The sequence below is a fragment of the Pristiophorus japonicus genome, chromosome 12 (genome assembly GCF_044704955.1).
Source record: "Pristiophorus japonicus isolate sPriJap1 chromosome 12, sPriJap1.hap1, whole genome shotgun sequence".
NCBI classification, from domain to species: Eukaryota; Metazoa; Chordata; class Chondrichthyes; family Pristiophoridae; genus Pristiophorus; species Pristiophorus japonicus.
In genome coordinates, this window is record NC_091988.1 from 102,880,229 (window position 1) to 102,898,764 (window position 18,536).

Consider the following 18,536-nt stretch of genomic DNA (forward strand, 5'->3'; position numbering starts at 1 on the left):
TTATCTGTCACTCCCTTCTCTTTCTGTCTCTTGCTCCTTTTCACTCTTTCTCTACCACTCACATTTTTTCTCAATCTTTAATTCAAATTCAATCAAGTTAGTCATGACACGACCTACCCTTAACAAATCCATGATGACTAAATGATGATTAATACTGTCCCTCAGAATTTCTTTCAACAATTTGCCCACCACCAAGGTTAGTATTCTCAACATCAATTTGCATTTATGTAATGTCTTTAACGTAGTAAAACCTCCCATGGTGCTTCATAGGAACGTTAGAGAATTTTGTCAAATTTTGTTATCAATTTATCTTCATTTTTCTCCGCTCTTTCGATCCCTGCTTCTTCTCTCATTTACTTTCTTTCTGTCACATTCTTTTTCTCTGTCACTCCATCGGACTTATTTTGTCTTTCTCTCATATAATTTCTATCTGCTCCTCACTCTTTTTCTTTATCTTTCACTCCACTTCCCTCTATCTCCCTCATTCATGTACTCTGTCATTTCATTCCTTTTCTTTTTACGACAATCTCTCACTCATCATTCTTCTTTTGATCTTTCACTCTCTTATTTTCTTTTTCTCTGGTTTTCTGTCTCACACCTTTCCTCTCATTCATTTTCACTTTCTTCATCATGTCTCTCAATCTCTCTCCTTTTCTCTGTCTCATCATCCCCTCATTTTTCCCTTGTTCCCTCCCTTTCAATATCTTTCACTTATCTGATTTTCCCTTTCTCATTCGCTCATTTAAGTCCTTCTCTCATCTTTTTATTCCCTGTCTATAACTGCTCAACCATCGGTGGCTATGCCTGTTTGAGCTCTAAGCTCTGGAATGACCTTAACCTCTCCGCCTCTCTTTCCCCCTTTAACACACTCTTTAAAACCTACCTCTTTAAACAAGCTTTTGGTCATCTGCCTTAATTTCTTATATTGTGGCTCGGTGTCAAATTTATCTGATCTGTCTTGTAACACTGCTGTGAAGCGCCTTGATATATTTTACTACGTTAAAGGCACTATATAAATAAGTTATTATTTTCCTCATTCCATTTTCATAGCCTCCTGCATTCATTTTTATATACTTTTGTTTTTCTTTCTCTTTTCTTCCATCTGTTTCTTCTTTCAATATTTCTTTCCTTCAATTTTTCCTCCAATTCATTTTTGTACTTGCACTTTTCCTGTATCACACACTACTTTCCTATTTATCTCTGCTTCACCTTTTTCTTCACTTGTTACTTTTACCTTTTTCTCACTCACTCCACTTTCTCTGTCTCTCAGCTCTTGCTTCTTTTCTCCTTGTGTCTTTCTTTCCTGTCACTCATTTTGCGTGCTCCCTCTCCTTTTCTAGTTGTCTTTCTCTCGCTTCCTCTTTCCCTTTTCTCATTCGCCTTGTCTCTCTGGTTATCTCTCTCTTTTCTCCTTGTCTCTCACCGTTTATCTCTCTCTCCCTTTTCTTATTCTCCTCGTCTCTCTTCGGTTCTCTTATTTTCCTTCTCTCTCTCACTTATTTTCTCTCTCAGGCTGCCTGGCAGCCGCGCGCTTCGCGGGGCTGGCCAATCAGGCGGGAGTGCGGGACCGCGCGCGGGGGCCGTTCGGCGCGGCGCGGCGCGCTCCCGCCGTTGTCTAGCGCTCTGTCTCTCTCGCGCGCGGTGTCTCGCGCCCTCCCTCTCCGTCTTGCGCTCGGTACCTGGATGGAGCGCTCCGTCCCTCGCGCTCAGGGTGTGGAAATGGCGGCGGCTCGCGGCGCGGTGTGTCTGGCTCTGCTGCAGCTGGCGCTGGTGGATGTGGCCGCTCCTTACAGCTTCCCGGCCAACTACACGTGAGTAACGGAGCGGGGGCACAGGGGGCGACCCCCGGGCACTGCTGACAGGGGAGGGGGCGAGGGGCAATTCCGGCCGGGGGGAGGGTGAGGGCAATGCTGACAGGGGAAGGGGTGAGGGGCAATGCTGACAGGGGAAGGGGTGAGGGGCAATGCTGACAGGGGAAGGGGCGAGGAGCAATTCCGGCCGGGGGGAGGGTGAGGGGCAATGCTGACTGGAGGGGTGAGGAGCAATGCTGACAGGGGAAGGGGTGAGGGGCAATGCTGACAGGGGAAGGGGTGAGGGGCAATGCTGACTGGGGAGGGGGTGAGGGGCAGTGCTGACTGGGGAAGGGGTGAGGGGCAATGCTGACAGGGGAAGGGGTGAGGGGCAATGCTGACAGGGGTGAGGGGCAATGCTGACAGGGGAAGGGGTGAGGGGCAATGCTGACAGGGGAAGGGGTGAGGGGCAATGCTGACAGGGGAAGGGGCGAGGGGCAATTCCGGCCGGGGGGAGGGTGAGGGGCAATGCTGACTGGGGAGGGGGTGAGGGGCAGTGCTGACTGGGGAAGGGGTGAGGGGCAATGCTGACAGGGGAAGGGGCGAGGGGCAATTCCGGCCGGGGGGAGGGTGAGGGGCAATGCTGACTGGGGAGGGGGTGAGGGGCAGTGCTGACTGGGGAAGGGGTGAGGGGCAATGCTGACTGGGGAGGGGGTGAGGGGCAATGCTGACTGGGGAGGGGGTGAGGGGCAATGCTGACTGGGGAGGGGGTGAGGGGCAATGCTGACTGGGGAGGGGGTGAGGGGCAATGCTGACAGGGGGGGTGAGGGGCAATGTTGACTGGGGAGGGGGTGAGGGGCAATGCTGATGGGGGAGTTGAGGGGTGAGGGGCAATGCTGACAGGGTGGGCGGTGAGGGGCAATGTTGACTGGGGAGGGAGTGAGGGGTGAGGGGCAATGCTGACGGGGGGGTTGAGGGGTGAGGGGCAATGCTGACAGGGGAGGGGATGAGGGGCAATGCTGACAGGGTGGGTGGTGAGGGGCAATGTTGACTGGGGAGGGGGTGAGGGGCAATGATGACTAGGGAGGGGGTGAGGGGTGAGGGGCAATGCTGGAAGGGGAGGGGTGAGGGACCGGGCAGCAGCTTCACACGGACCGGGCTGTCAGTGCTGAAGTACCGTGCTGGGGGAGATGGTTCCCCCGGTGATTGCCCAGGAGAGGGAGGCGGCCGCCTGATGCGCATTTCGCCGCGGCCGTGGTGCTCGGTGAGGAGCGGAGGGAGAGGGGGCCGGGCACTGGGGCTAAGCCCGGGCAGGAAGCGGTGATGGAGGCTCGGTAAACACCACGGCGCACACACCAGTCCCGGGGGCTGGTCCCTTCATCTCCCTCCTCGGTCTGCCGGACTTTGTTTGCCGGGGAAAGTTCCCGAGTGACATGTAGCGGATCTCATTGGTTCTCTTTCCCCCCCCGGGAACAGGGGCTCTGTGCCCTCATTGAGACCCTGGGGTTCACCCCCCGGTGTAAAGGATACGCTGTCCTGTTTTGTCCAATCCCTGGTTGTTGTCATCAGGATTATTTGAGCGAGCAGCGAGTTTGCACTGTCCGGGGCTGGGTATCGCTTCAGTAGTGTGTGTGTGTGTATGTTTTGAGAAATTGGGGCTCGGGGTACTCACCGAGAGACGCGCCTTCTCCGAATGTACCGCTGAGACCAGCCATTCGGGGGTAGTGAGGGCGAGGGGAAGTGGTAGACTCTCAACCCCAACCCTCAGTAATCGCTCGCTAAATGGGATGTGGATTTGGCTGTGCTGGGTTGAGTCGAGCAGCCTTGGTTATTTGTGTGTGTCTCTCGCCATCCTACCTGTCAGCGCCAAAACGTTTGAGCGGGCGGTGTATGCATTTGGCTGAGCAGAGGCGTATTGCTGCCCTGCACAGACTGACCTGACCCCTCTAATAACGGCAGTGATCAGTAAAATAAACACTCTGTCTGAGCTTAAATATTGGGGGGTTTGAGGCCGTGAGAGGCTCGAACTCACCACTTTCTCAGATTCTCAATTCCCTTCATGTTTTGTGACCACTAACCATCAAGCTAGTATTATTCATTATAATTAATAACTTTCCAATGTTTAAAAAAACATAGTAAGATCATCGCGTGATGCGACGCATATGAATAACTCGAGAACAGAGAGATTGGGGTCTGTGAGCTCGATTCGCTGCAGATTTCAGCACGGCGTCAGACACACATCTCTGGAACAGGGAAATAATATCGGGACGAGGGGCTGGAGTGGGGGCAGTGAGAGAGGGGCTGGACTGGGGGGGCGTGTGAGGAGCTGGACTGGCGGGGGGGTGGGGGGGGTGCCGTGTGAGGAGCTGGACTGGACTGGGGGGGGCCGTGTGAGGGGCTGGACTGGACTGTGGAGGGGGGGGGGGGCGTGTGAGGGGCTGGACTGGGGGCTGTGCTGGAGTCGGACAGGCGCTGTGAGGAATTATACTGTGATCCAGATAAAGAGATGCCAACGCTAGAAATAGAAACTGAAATTGGTGCAGATAGCAGGGCTCCTTGCCAAGTTCTAACTAAGGGCCGTACCCCAAATATTAACCTGTGTTTAATATAAAAACAGAAAAAGCTGGGAATACTCAGCAGGTCAGGCAGCATCTGTGGAGAGAGAAACAGTTAACGTTTCAGGTCGGTGACCCTTGGGTCCAGCATAGCCCCCTAGGATCATTGACCTGAAACGTTAACTCTGTTTCTCTCTCCACAGATGCTGCCTGACATGCAGAATATTTCCAGGATTTTCTGTTTTGATTTCAGATTCCAGCATCCGCAGTATTCTGCTTTTGTATTAACCTGTCTTTTCCTATTTCAATTGCTGACGCATCTGCAGTGTATTTGCAGCATTTTCTGTATTAACGCTCTAGTTCTAGTGCTCATTCTAAAAAAAAATTGTGGTAGATTGAAACACGGTGAGGAGCTGGGCTCAGTATTTAATGAGGAGACTGGGTTGAGGATCTTCTGTCTATAATCTGTAGTCTTTACTACACATGTACTTAGGTGCGGATTGTGCAGTCAGGCTCTCAGTCAAATGTGATGGTAGTGAGCCGTCCCACTTGGGTTTCAGCCCACAGCTTAGTTTTCCCTCAGGCATCTCTCTCTCCGTGTCTGTGTGTGGAGCCGAGGGCATGAAGGCTCTTTCTGACCCTCAGCAGCCATCTTCAAACGCCCCAATGTTGAAGGGTTCTTCGGCCCTGCTTTGTGTCAGTCGAGCTGTGGCTGGAGATACTGAGGGTTGTGGGGTGGGGCTTACTAATGCAGTGACAGTAATATTTGCATTGATATATAGTGCCAGTACCACCTTTCAACTTGCTCACTGAGTTCGTTCTGAAGCACTGTGGGTAACTGAGGCAGGATCTCCTGTAACTGGCACACTGCTGGCTCTAAGTCCCACTCTGCTACGTTCAGCACTTGATCACTTTTAAAGTTATAAAAAGCATGTAATTTGGTGAAATGCCTCTGTGCTCGCTGGCCAACATTGGATCCTGGTTAAACAATGCCACGATTTCAAAATTCTCATCCTTGTTTTCAAATCACTCTGTGGCTTCGCCCCTCCCTATCTCTGTAATCTCCTCCAGTCCCACAACTCCCCGGGATGTCTGCACTCCTCTAATTTTGCCCTCTTGAGCATCCCTGGTTATAATCGCTCAACCATTGGTGGCCATGCCTTCTGTTGCCTACGCCCTAACCTCTGGAATTCCCTGTCTAAACCTCTCAGCCTCTCCATCCTCCTTCAAGGTGCTCCTTAAAACCTATCTCTTTGGCCGAGCTTTTGGTCACCTGCGCTAATTTCTCCTTATGGGGATCGGTGTCAAATTTTTAAAATCTCACAATACTCCTGTGAAGCGTCTTGGGACGTTTCACTACGTTGAAGACACTATATAAATACAAGTTGTTGTTGTGTTTGCACACTTGGATCACCAACATTCTAATGTTGATCACATCCGACCAGGGAGCGCCCTTGTCAGGCTATGGATGCTTCGCCGGCTATCTGCAGCCGTGCCATTTCAATTCCTATATAACACGGTTAATACTGCATCCCAGCCTTTGCATTTGATGCAGTAACACAACGCTCCAGAGATTGGGTTTCTTCACACTAAAGGCAACTCCGTATCTGGAGGCATCACCTCTTAATTTGGTATATATGTGTGTGTGTGTGTGAATCCAGAAGCTGACAGGTTGTGTTTTGTGTAATTTTGGCGTAAATCTGCTGCAGTACATTTCAATGTCAGCCCCGAGCCTGCCTCAGCAAGGCACTGCCTCTGGATTATTACCTCTTCCTTCACATTATGCAAGTTTATACACAATGTGTTTTTTTTGGATACTGATGTTATATTTAGAATTGCATATGCTGGAAATATGTTACCTTCCAGTGCTGTAATCCTTTATATTTTCCAGTCCAAAGCTATTTGAACCGCCAATTGCTTTTGCAGATTTATAATGTCTTCTGATGAAAATGTATACAGGGTCAAAATTTCCTTCGTTTAGAAATAATAGGAGAATGCTAGCTTCTCTCCACGATTAATACCCCGCCCTTACCCCCCCACCAAATTATGAACATGTGCAGCTTTAAAAAGTGTCCTTTCTGAGTGTTGTCCTTTCATCAGCAGGCCATGGAAAATGGATCTGGCCAGTTTTTTGTTAGTAATCTAAATAAGTAGTTGAGAGGATTTCATAAACTGTCAGAGAAAAGCTGAAGGTGATGTGCTCCTTGTCTGAATACCAAGACTTGAGTTATCATCTGTGTTCTCTTACAACTTTCCTGTGGATCTGATATTACAGGAAATATTTTAATTGCAGTGGGTAGTGTGCTTGTGATGGTGGACTAGCAATCCAGAGGCTGTGGATTCATCCAGCAAATGGTGAAACTGAATTCAATAAATCTGGTAATTTGTGGCTAGCATCAGAAATTACTGCAATATCCATTCTTCTCACTTCTACAACAACAACTTGCATTTATATAGCGCCTTTAATGTAGTAAAATGCCCCATGGCGTTTCACAGGAGTGTTGTCAAACCAAGCCATATAAAGAGATAGAGGACAGATGACCAAAAGCTTGGACAAAGAGGTAGGTCCTAAAGGATTGTCTTAAAGGAGGAGAAAGAGTTTTAGGGAGGGAATTCTCGAGCTTTAGGACAAGGCAGCTGAAGGCACGGCTGTCAATGGTGGCGAAATTACAATCGAGTAATGCGCAAGAGGCCAGAATTGGAAGAGCACAGACAGCTCAGAGTTGTAGAGCTGGAGGATGCTACAGAAATGGGGAAGGACAAGGTCATGGAAGGATTTGAAAACAAGGATGAGAATTGAGGCGTTGCTGGACCGGGAGCCAATGTAGGTCAGCAAGGGGTGATGGGTGAACGGGATTTGGTGCGAGTGTTGGATGATCTTAAGTTTATGTTGGATGGAAGAAGGGAGGCCAGCTGGGAAAGCATTGGAATAGCCAAGACTAAAGGTAATAAAGGCATGAATGAGTGTTTCAGCAGCAGATGAGCTGAGGCAGGGGCGGAATCGGGTGATGCTATGAAGGTGTAAGTAGGCGGTCTTAGTGATGAGAAGGGATAATTTACCATGGTCATCATCGCATAGGATGCCATTTGTGACAGAGGCGATCCAAACATGGAGTTGTGGGAAAGATGGGCACAGAGTCTGCACAGTGAATGTTGCGGAGTCTGCACAGTGAATGTTGCTAGGCTATTGAATCATGAGACTGATTATTATTAAGTTGTGGATGATGTATAATTGCTTCCAAATGAACACTGGAAAACCTGAAACCATCTTATTAGGCCCCCTGACAAAAGCTCTGCACCCTTGGCAGCGACTCCATCTTCCATCCTGGCTGCTCGCTCAGGCTGAATGCAACATCGGTGTGCTTTTCGATTCTGAACTGTTCAAACACATTCATTACCTCTCTGCTCAGGCTCTCCAATGCCCTCCTTGCTGGCCTCTTGACCACTATCCTCCATAAACTCCAAGTTGACCAAAATTGCTGCCTTTGCCCTGTCATACTAAGCACTGCTCGACCAACACCCTTGTCCTCACACTGCACTAGATTTTTGTCCCCTTATTGTCATTTACAAATCCTTCCATTGGCCTCACCCAGTTCTACCTTGGCAACCTTCTCCAGCCTTGTATCCTTTGACTCTGGCACCCTTTGTATCTTCCTCCCCCTGCCCCTCACACGCTATATGATAGCTGGTAGATTCTCTAGCTGTCCTAATCTCTGGAACTCCTTCCCTAAAACCCTCTACCTCTCTACCTATCTCCCTGACTTTAAAAGTGTTTTTAAAGCTCATCTCTTCAACAAATCAGTCACAGATCTCCTAACTGTGCTACAAAATTTGGACAACTGCTCAATTTTTACTTCAGTTAAGTACCTTGTGACATCTTTCTATGTAACAAGTCCAAGTTATCGTTATTAGATGAATCCAAGTTATCGTTATTCAATGTCCTCAGTTTGTCTACTGGGGGTGACTGGAGAGTATTCAGAAGGAGGAATCCCGTCTTTTTTTTCTGCTTCCTAATTCAGTGGGGCTGAGGGCAATAGTGGGACCCAACTGCTGTACACCGTGTGTCGTTCAGCTATACACTGCTTAACCAGCTGGGGGAGCCCCATCATACTCTTGTCAGGGATTTTCAACATTTTTGCTTCTAAGGCCCCCCCCTCCCGTGTTATAAAAATTCCACGACCCCCTGTAACACAACATAAATATTTTTTCTGCATAAAAAAATTAGTCATACAGTTAAACATATATTTATTGTTTTTGTTTTATTTAATGTGAAATATTAAATCTTATGTAAAGAGAGAACGTATTAAGTAACCTGAGAACGTGTTAAGTTCTGCACTTCCAGCATGTAATAAACATGCACCAACTAGGGATGGGCATAAATGCCAGCCTTGCCTGTATATATAAACAATATATATATAATATAAAGAATATTCCAGTCCTCACCCGAATGGTAAGTAAAGCATGATAGCCCAATCCCAAATGGGCGAACATATCATCAGATAACCCACATGGATGAGCAAAGCATCAATTACCCAAGGTGGGTAAACAAAAGATCAAATACCCCAACCCCTTCTGAAGAAATGTTGACTGACCTGTTTTCCAGTGTGTGTACTGTTGCATTAATTTGCTTTTTACCTCTGTATAAAGAGGACCCTTTGATAAGTCCAGTTGTGATGTGAACCTGCACCACATTAAATCCAAGTTCCAGGGAGGCGCTGCGCGATAAATGGCTGGGCTGGACATCCTGTCTCACGGGTTATTGGAGGGGAGGCAAAGCCTTTGGTAGAAGCCGGATCGGGTGTTGGGGGAGGGGGAAAGCTGCGGTGCAACCCCTCCGGTTAACCGTCAACATCAGCCCCTCCCCTGAAGTCGTGGCCTTACTGTCTCTAGGTGAATTGTTGGGACTATCCCCACTATCTATCACCAGGCATGTCCTTCACGTCTGTGTGCTGCTTTATAACGACTCGCCTTTTTCAAACATCGCACTGCTGCTGACAGCCTCCAATCTCTGTCCACTTTCCAGTGACCTCATTATACTGTACCTGCACTGTCGGGCTTTGACGACTTTGAGAATGGGTGCTACCATGTTTCATTGGGGTAAACAAAACATATTAATTTTGCTATACATTGGCGGACCTTGAAATCTTCTTGCAGACCCCCGTTTGAGAAGCCCTGCTCTATGTAACTTCTAGTGTCCACTTTAAGAACAGCGTGGCAGAGGTCCGTGACCCAGCTGTGCCCTCTTGGGTTACAACGCATGCTGTGGAGAGAACTATGGCACTAGTAGAAATACCTTCTTCTAGTTGGGGCAGCTTCACTGGTCTTATGGAGCAGTGTTACATTTTCCATCCAGTACTCTCTATCTGATGCAATGGAGCTTTACCTGTGTAATAAGAACATAAGAACAAAAGAATTAGGAACAGGAGTAGGCCATCTAGCCCCTCGAGCCTGCTCCGCCATTCAATAAGATCATGGCTGATCTGGTCGTGGACTCAGCTCCACTTACCCGCCCTCTCCCCGTAACCCTTAATTCCCTTATTGGTTAAAAATCTATCTATCTTTGACTTGAAAACATTCAATGAGCTAGCCTCAACTGCTTCCTTGGGCAGAGAATTCCACAGATTCACAACCCTCTGGGAGAAGAAATTCTTTCCCAACTCGGTTTTAAATTGGCTCCTCCGTATTTTGAGGCTGTGCCCCCTAGTTCTAGTCTCCCCTACCAGTGGAAACAACCTCTCTGCCTCTATCTTGTCTATCCCTTTCATGATTTTAAATGTTTCTATAAGATCACCCCTCATCCTTCTGAACTCCAATGAGTAAAGACCCAGTCTACTCAATCTATCATCATAAGGTAACCCCCTCATTTCTGGAATTAGCCTAGTGAATCGTCTCTGTACCCCTTCCAAAGCTAGTATATCCTTTCTTAAGTAAGTTGACCAAAACTGCACGCAGTGCTCCAGGTGCGGCCTTACCAATACCTTATACAGTTGCAGCAAGACCTCCTTGCTTTTGTACTCCATCCCTCTCGCAATGAAGGCCAACATTCCATTCGCCTTCCTGATTACCTGCTGCACCTGCAAACTAACCTTGCACAAGGACCCAAAAGAGTTCATGCACAAGGACCCCCAGGTCCCTCTGCACCACAGCATGTTGTAATTTCTCCCCATTCAAATAATAATCCCTTTTACTGTTTTTTTTCCCAAGGTGGATGACCTCACACTTTCCGACATTGCATTCCATCTGCCAAACCTTAGCCCATTCGCTTAACCTATCCAAATCTCCTTGCAGCCTCTCTGAGTCCTCTACACAACCCGCTTTCCCACTAATCTTAGTGTCATCTGCAAATTTTGTTGCACGACACTCTGTCCCCTCTTCTAGGTCATCTATGTATATTGTAAACAGTTGTGGTCCCAACACTGATCCCTGTGGCACACCACTAACCACTGATTTCCAACCATTCATCCCGACTCTCTGCTTTCTGTTCGCCAGCCAATTCCCTATCCATGCTAATACATTTCCTCTGACTCCGCGTACCTTTATCTTCTGCAGTAACCTTTTGTGTGGCACCTTATCGAATGCCTTTTGGAAATCTAATTACACCACATCCATCGGTACACCTCTATCCACCATGCTCGTTATATCCTCAAAGAATTCCAGTAAATTAGTTAAACATGATTTCCCCTTCATGAATCCATGTTGCGTCTGCTTGATTGCACTATTCCTATCGAGATGTCCCGCTATTTCTTCCTTAATGATAGTTTCAAGCATTTTCCCCACTACAGATGTTAAACTAACCGGCCTATAGTTACCTGCCTTTTGTCTGCCCCCTTTTTTAAACAGAGGTGTTACATTAGCTGCTTTCCAATCTGCTGGTACCTCCCCAGAGTCCAGAGAATTTTGGTAGATTATAACGAATGTATCTGCTATAACTTCCGCCATCTCTTTTAATACCCTGGGATGCATTTCATCAGGACCAGGGGACTTGTCTACCTTCAGTCCCATTAGCCTGTCCAGCACTACCCCCCCTAGTCATAGTGATTGTCTCAAGGTCCTCCCTTCCCACATTCCTGTGGCCTGCAAATTTTGGCATGGTTTTTGTGTCTTCCACTGTGAAGACGGAAGCAAAATAATTGTTTAAGGTCTCAGCCATTTCCACATTTCCCATTATTAAATCCCCCTTTTCATCTTCTAAGGGACCAACATTTACTTTAGTCACTCTTTTCCGTTTTATATATCTGTAAAAGCTTTTACTATCTGTTTTTATATTTTGCGCAAGTTTATCTTCGTAATCTATCTTCCCTTTCTTTGTTGCTTTTTTAGTCATTCTTTGCTGTTGCTTAAAATGTTCCCAATCCTCTAGTTTCCCACTAACCTTGGCCACCTTATACGCATTGGTCTTTGATTTGATACTTTCCTTTATTTCCTTGGTTATCCACGGCTGGTTATCTCTTCTCTTGCCGCCCTTTTTCACTGGAATATATTTTTGCGCACTATGAAAGAGCTCCTTAAAAGTCCTCCACTGTTCCTCAATTGTGCCACCGTTTAGTCCTTGTTTCCAATCTACTTTAGCCAACTCTGCCCTCATCCCAATGTAGTCCCCTTTGTTTAAGCATAGTACGCTCGTTTCTGACACAACTTCCTCATCCTCAATCTGTATTACAAATTCAACCATATTGTGATCACTCATTCTGAGAGGATCTTTTACTAGGATCTCATTACACAGGACCAGATCTAAGATGGCTTGCTCCCTTGTAGGTTCTCTTACATACTGTTCCAAGAAACAATCCCGTATGCATTCTATGAATTCCTCCTCCAGGCTACCCCATGTGATTTGATTTGACCAATCGATATGTAGGTTAAAATCCCCCATGACTACTGCCGTTCCTTTTTCACATGCCTCCATTATTCCCTTGATTATTGCCCGCCCCACCGTGAAGTTATTATTTGGGGGCCTATAAACTGCGCCAATAGTGACTTTTTCCCCTTACTATCTCTAATCTCCACCCACAATGATTCAACATTTTGTTCATTGGAGCCAATATCATCCCTCACAACTGCCCTGATATCATCTTTTATTAACAGAGCTACCCCACCTCCTTTCCCTTCTTCCCTATCTTTCTGGATCGTCAGATACCCCTGTATGTTTAATTCCCAGTCTTGGCCACCTTGCAACCATGTTTCTGTAATGGCCACCAAATCATACCCATTTGTAATGATTTGTGCCGTCAACTCATTTACTTTATTTCGAATGCTGCGTGCATTTAGGTAGAGTGTTTTCATCCTAGATTTTAAACCATGATTTTTAGTTTTGACCCCTCCTGCAGCCCTTTTATATTCAGTGGCCCTTTTTGTTTCTTGCCTTTGGTTTCTCTGCCCTCCACTTTTACTCATCTCTTTTCTGTCTTTTGTTTTTGTCTCCTTTTTGTTTCCCTCTGTCTCCCTGTATTGGTTCCCATCCCCCTGCCATATTAGTTTAACTCCTCCCCAACAGCACTAGCAAACACTCCCCCTAGGACATTGGTTCCGGTCCTGCCCAAGTGCAGACCGTCCAGTTTGTACTGGTCCCACCTTCCCCAGAACCTGTTCCAATGCCCCACGAATTTGAATCCCTCCCTGCTGCACCACTGCTCAAGCCACGTATTCATCTGTGCTATCCTGCATTTCCTACTCTGAAAAGCACGTGGCACTGGTAGCAATCCCGAGATTACTACTTTTGAGGTCCTACTTTTTAATTTAGCTCCTAGCTCCTTAAATTCATCTCGTAGGACCTCATCACTTTTTTTTTTTACCTATGTCATTGGTACCAATGTGCACCATGACAACTGGCTGTTCTCCCTCCCTTTTTAGAATGTCCTGCACTCGCTCGGAGACATCCTTGACCCTTGCACCAGGGAGGCAACATACCATCCTGGAGTCTCGGTTGCGGCCGCAGAAACTCCTATCTATTCCCCTTATGATTGAATCCCCTATCACTATCGCTCTCCCACTCTTTTTCATGCCCTCCTGTACAACAGAGCCAGCCATGGTGCCATGAACTCGGCTGCTGCTGCTCTCCTCTGATGAGTCATCTCCCTCAACAGCACTCAAAGCAGTGTATCTGTTTTGCAGGGGGATGACCAGATGGGACCCCTGCACTACCTTCTTTGTACTACTCTTCCTGCTGGTCTTCCATTCCCTAGCTGGCTGTGGATCCTTCTCATGCGGTAAGACCAACTCACTACACGTGCCACTTATGTCATTCTCAGCATCGTGGATGCTCCAGAGCGAATCCACCCTCAGCTCCAATTCCGCAACGCGGTCCGTCAGGAGATGGAGGTGGATACACTTCTCACACACGTAGTCGTCAGGGACACCGGAAGTGTCCCTGAGTTTCCACATGGTACAGGAGGAGCATAACACTTGACCAAGCTCTCCTGCCATGCCTTAACCCTTAAATTGGTAACAACAATGTTACAGTTTACTTACTGATATAAAAAAGAAAAAGAAAAGCTACTCACCAATCACCAGCCAATCACTTAACCCCTTGGCTGTGACGTCACCTTTTGATTCCTTTTTACTTTTTTGTTTTTTGTCTTCTCTCCCTGCTGTAGCTGCACAAGCACGCCTTTATAGGCCGCTCCGACGCTGCTCCCGCCTCTCACCAACTGCCGTGCTGTGGTATGATCTGTTCATGTATTAGCTACACCCTGGTTATTCTAACCATTCCTCGATTCTCCTATGCCCCAGTTACTAGAATTACCATTCATGTACATAAGTGCACCTTTTAATCTCTCCGTGTTACTACATCTCGGTTATTTAGCAATCTATGTATACACCCACACACTGCTTGTAATTCTCACCATCTCTCTACACTACTGCGGCTTCCCAGTTTACATTACTGGGTTCCAGCTGGCAGCTACACTATCTGTTACTTTACCAGGCTCTGATTGCTACTTTCACCATACGCAACACATTCAGACTCCAGGTCCCAGCTGCACTGTGTCTGTTGCGTGAGTAGACACACGACTGTTCCCTCAGGCCAATCATAGGCACCATTACAGCTCTAAATTGCTACATTTAGTATACCCTGTATCTTTGCCCTTGTCCTGGAGCTCTATCTGGTACATTTTTATTAAATTATTTAGAAATGTAGAGCACTAAATTCCTAATGATCTCCACGGCACTCGTAAAACTACCTCCAAGTGTGTGTTGTATTGTACCTAGGAACAGGGGTAGGCCATTCAGCCCCTTGAGCCTGTTCTGTTATTTAGTTGGATTATGGCTGATCTGTACCTCAACTCCATTTACCCGCCTTTACTTCGTATCCCTTGATCTACTTACCCAACAAAAATCGATTGATTTCAGTCTTGAAAATGTCAATTGATCCCCAGCATTCGCAGCCTTTGGGACAGAGATTTTGAGATTTCCACTAGTCTTTGTGTGAAGAAATGCTTCCTGATTTCACTCCTAAATGTCCGAGCACTAATTTTAAGATAGTGCCCCCTTGTTCTGGATTCCTGCAGCAGAGGAAATAGTTTCTCTGTATCTATCCTATAAAATCCTTTTATCATTTTAAACACTTCAATTAGATCACCCTTCAAACTTCTAAACTCAAGGGAATACAAGCCAAGTTGATGTAATATGTCCTCATAATTTAACCCTTTTAGCCTTGTGGAAGCTACGTTGTACCCCCTCCAATATATCCTGAGATGCGGTGCCCAAAACTGGATGCAGTACTGCAGATCGGGCCTGAGCAGTGTATGCTAAGTCACTGTAGGATGGTAAGATGGGATAGAAAGAAGGGAGGTCTAAGCCAGTGTCTGACCAAGTGGTTACAGTATTGTGTGTTTCGGTACTATTGTGACTAATGTCCCAGTTTCTTATGGTAAGGAGGGAATTATGTTAGTCGATGCAGGTAATGTTCAGACCGAGACATTTTAAATGTTGTATTTTTTTCCAACTTTTTCCTATTCTTCCCTGAAAGCACCAACCCCTGCTGGAGTACAGTTCCTTGGTGTCCAGTACCTTACCCAAGCGACTATTCATAAGTGTTGGCAAGCTTCAGACGATAGATATCACTGCGGAGCCCATCCGATACTTGCTTGCTGTACACATACACAGAATTTCCAGTAAGATATTAAACAGAAGTGAGAACCCAGGCGGCTTTTCTCCTCTCGAGCTTAGCCAGGTGTAGAGCAGCACAGGCAAAAAAACCCAAGAATTCTAATAGGGTTCAGCAATTAGACCAATACTCTGGGCAGCTCAGTGCACCTCCCTTTGTTGCACTGGTTTATCATTCCTTCAGAGTGGTGGTGAGATAGTGGCTGTCCTGTTCTGTCTTCGATTAGGATGCTGAGATAGATTACAAATACAGTCATTACGGTTGCTTGGCACATGGAGCAAAGACCCATTTGGGATGGTTTACTATTGGCAGCTTTGTATTCTTGGCTTTACTCACAGGAATGCGAGATGAAGTGCAGCTTCAGGAATTACTCTCACCTGATTTGATCAGGTGGCTCCCTCTCTGGAGGGGTCCGTGCTCTGGAACGTGGTTCTCTCTGTATATGATTCCCACTATGGAAAAGGTTTGTGCTTCTATGGAGATGGTACACGCTCTGTAGAGTAGTCTGCACTCGACCCTGCTCATCAGCTGGTCCTTGCCATGAGTTCCCACTAGGAGGAGCTCTCCATCCCCTTGCAGGTGGCTGCTTCTCACTGCTTCCCCCCCCCCTTTTTTTTGTCTCTCTCCGCCTCCCCCGCCCTCTGCAATGTCTATCTCTTCTCCCCCCCCCCCCCCAATCCCTCGATATCCCCCCCCGTCCCTCGATGTCTTCCCCCCCGCCCGTCCCTCGATGTCTTCCCCCCCTCCCTCGGTGTGCCTCCCACCCCCCTCTCCCACTGTGTTTGTTACAATTTACGCTTTTCATTCTGCTTGGTTCTCCCGAGCTGTGCTTATCTCGCATCCTTTCATTTGAGCAGATCTTTTTGCCAATGTGTGAAATGCCTTTCAAGAGACAATTTTTGATTTACTGAAGCGGTGCCAATGTAATTAAGAAAAATGTGAGGAGATATTACCTACCTCGTCGGGCCTTTCATATTCTTTGAATGCTTACATCCTCTATCCAATGCTGGAACTGAGGCAGCCATTGGTCGCATTCTGGAGAAACTGCAAGTTGAAATGTGGTCTTGAGGGTAACGATGGTTATATGATGATAGATGATGTTGGATGTGGCCACCAGCTCATTTTTACTTAGTTAAGGTAACAAAGGAAAGAGTGGCATGGATGAACGAAATATAAATATACCTGTGCTCATGTCTGTGAAGGAGCACTATACATGTATAAATTAGCTGCCAAGTCTGAAGAGGTGGATGAGAGGGATTGTGATGCAATTATTGGAAAAGCTGACAAGGTGGGTAATCCCTTCTTGACCTATCAACTCCACACACTGTTGTAGTCTAACATGGAAGGTACTTATACAAGGAGAAGGGGGGCCGTTGAGATGGTTCTGAGACTGAATTCCAGAATAATTTATCAAAGGAATTAGCAAATGTATAGTTGGAGTATTGCTTGCAGATTTGGACATCCTATATATAGGCAGGATGTTAGACCCATGGAATGAGTATATTGAAGATTCAGTATGATACCAGAAGGATGGAACAAACATTTTGTGAGCGAAATGAAAAGTGAAAACTACTTCAGAAAACATGTGAGATTTGCATATCGTTCGGTCAGCTTAAATTAAATGGGCTGGTTAATACGCAGGCTGAATGTGGAGCCACGAACAGTGCCATCTTCCAGGACAAAACTTAGGGTCACATGTGGCAAGAGGTTCAGAAAGGAGGACCATGGGCTGATTTAGGACTGGATATAGGTCCCAACTGGAGACATGAGAGACTGGGATCTAATTTCCACGTTGTTTTCATAAATGATATATGTAGGAGGATGCTGCCCTATCAAACCCAATCCCAGATCGTCATGAGAGGCTGAAATAGATGATAGGTGTACATGGATGGGGCCTGCTTTCTGCTCAAAGTCAGACTGAGATTGTGGCTGTTCTAATATATGGAAGATGGTGGAACATAAAGAAAGCACTGGGTAAACTTTTTGAAGTTTATCAAAGAATCGTACAGCACAGAGGAGGCCATTCGGCCCATCGGGTCTATGCTGGCTCTTTTGATGAGCAATCCAGTTAGTCCCACTTCCCGCTCTTTCCTCGTATGCTTGCAATTTTTTCTCCTTACATATTTATCCAATTCCCTTTTGAAGGTTACTATTGAATCTGTATTCACCACCCTATCGGGTAGTGCATTCCAAATCCTAACCACTTAAAAAAGGAGAGAGAGAGAAAACAGGGAATTGTTGGCCTGACATCGGTAGTGGGGAAAATGTTGGAATCAATTATTAAAGATGTAATAGCAGCACTTTTGGAAAGCAGTGATAGGATCGGTCCAAATCAGCATAGATTTATGAAAGGGAAATCATGCTTGACAAATCTTCAAGAATTTTTTGAGGATGTAACTAGTAGAGTGGACAAGGGAGAACCAGTGGATGTGGTGTATTGGGACTTTCAAAAGGCTTTAGACAAGGTCCCACACAAGAGATTAGTGTGCAAAATTAAAGCACATGATATTGGGGGTAATGTATTGACGTGGATAGAGAACTGGTTGGCAGACAGGAAGCAAAGAGTACGAATAAACAGGTTCTTTTCAGAATGGCAGGCAGTGACTAGTGGGGTACCGCAACGTTCAGTGCTGGGACCCCAGCTATTTACAATATATATTAATGATTTAGATGAAGGAATTGAATGTAATATCTCCAAATTTGCAGATGACACTAAGCTGGGTGGCAGTGTGAGCTGAGAGGAGGATGCTAAGAGGCTGCAGGGTGACTTGGACAGGTTAGGTGAGTGGGTAAATGCATGGCAGATGCAATATAATGTAGATAAATGTGAGGTTATCCACTTTGGTGGCAAAAACAGGAAGGCAGAATATTATCTGAATGGTGACATTAAGAAAAGGGGAGGTGCAACGAGACCTGGGTGTCATGGTACATCAGTCATTGAAAGTTGGCATTAAGGTAGAGCAGGCGGTGAAGAAGGCAAATGGCATATTGGCCTTCATAGCGAGAGGATTTGAGTATAGGAGCGGGGAGGTCTTACTGTAGTTGTACAGGGCCTTGGTGAGGCCACACCTTGAATATTGTGTACAGTTT

The 18,536-nt window shown here is 46.6% G+C and overlaps 1 protein-coding gene across 2 annotated transcripts in view; it reads left to right on the plus strand.

The window, feature by feature from the left end:
• The first annotated feature begins 1,683 nt into the window (after positions 1–1,683).
• The window catches only part of LOC139277400 (voltage-dependent calcium channel subunit alpha-2/delta-2-like), a 1,881,585-nt gene continuing 1,864,732 nt past the window's right edge, over positions 1,684–18,536 (plus strand). Inside the window, exon 1 of one of the 2 annotated variants that reach the window (XM_070895823.1) lies at positions 1,684–1,811. In XM_070895823.1, the coding sequence (XP_070751924.1) occupies positions 1,684–1,811 (128 nt within the window). The remainder of the gene's footprint in view (positions 1,812–18,536) is intronic. The other variant, XM_070895824.1, reaches the window with a different exon arrangement.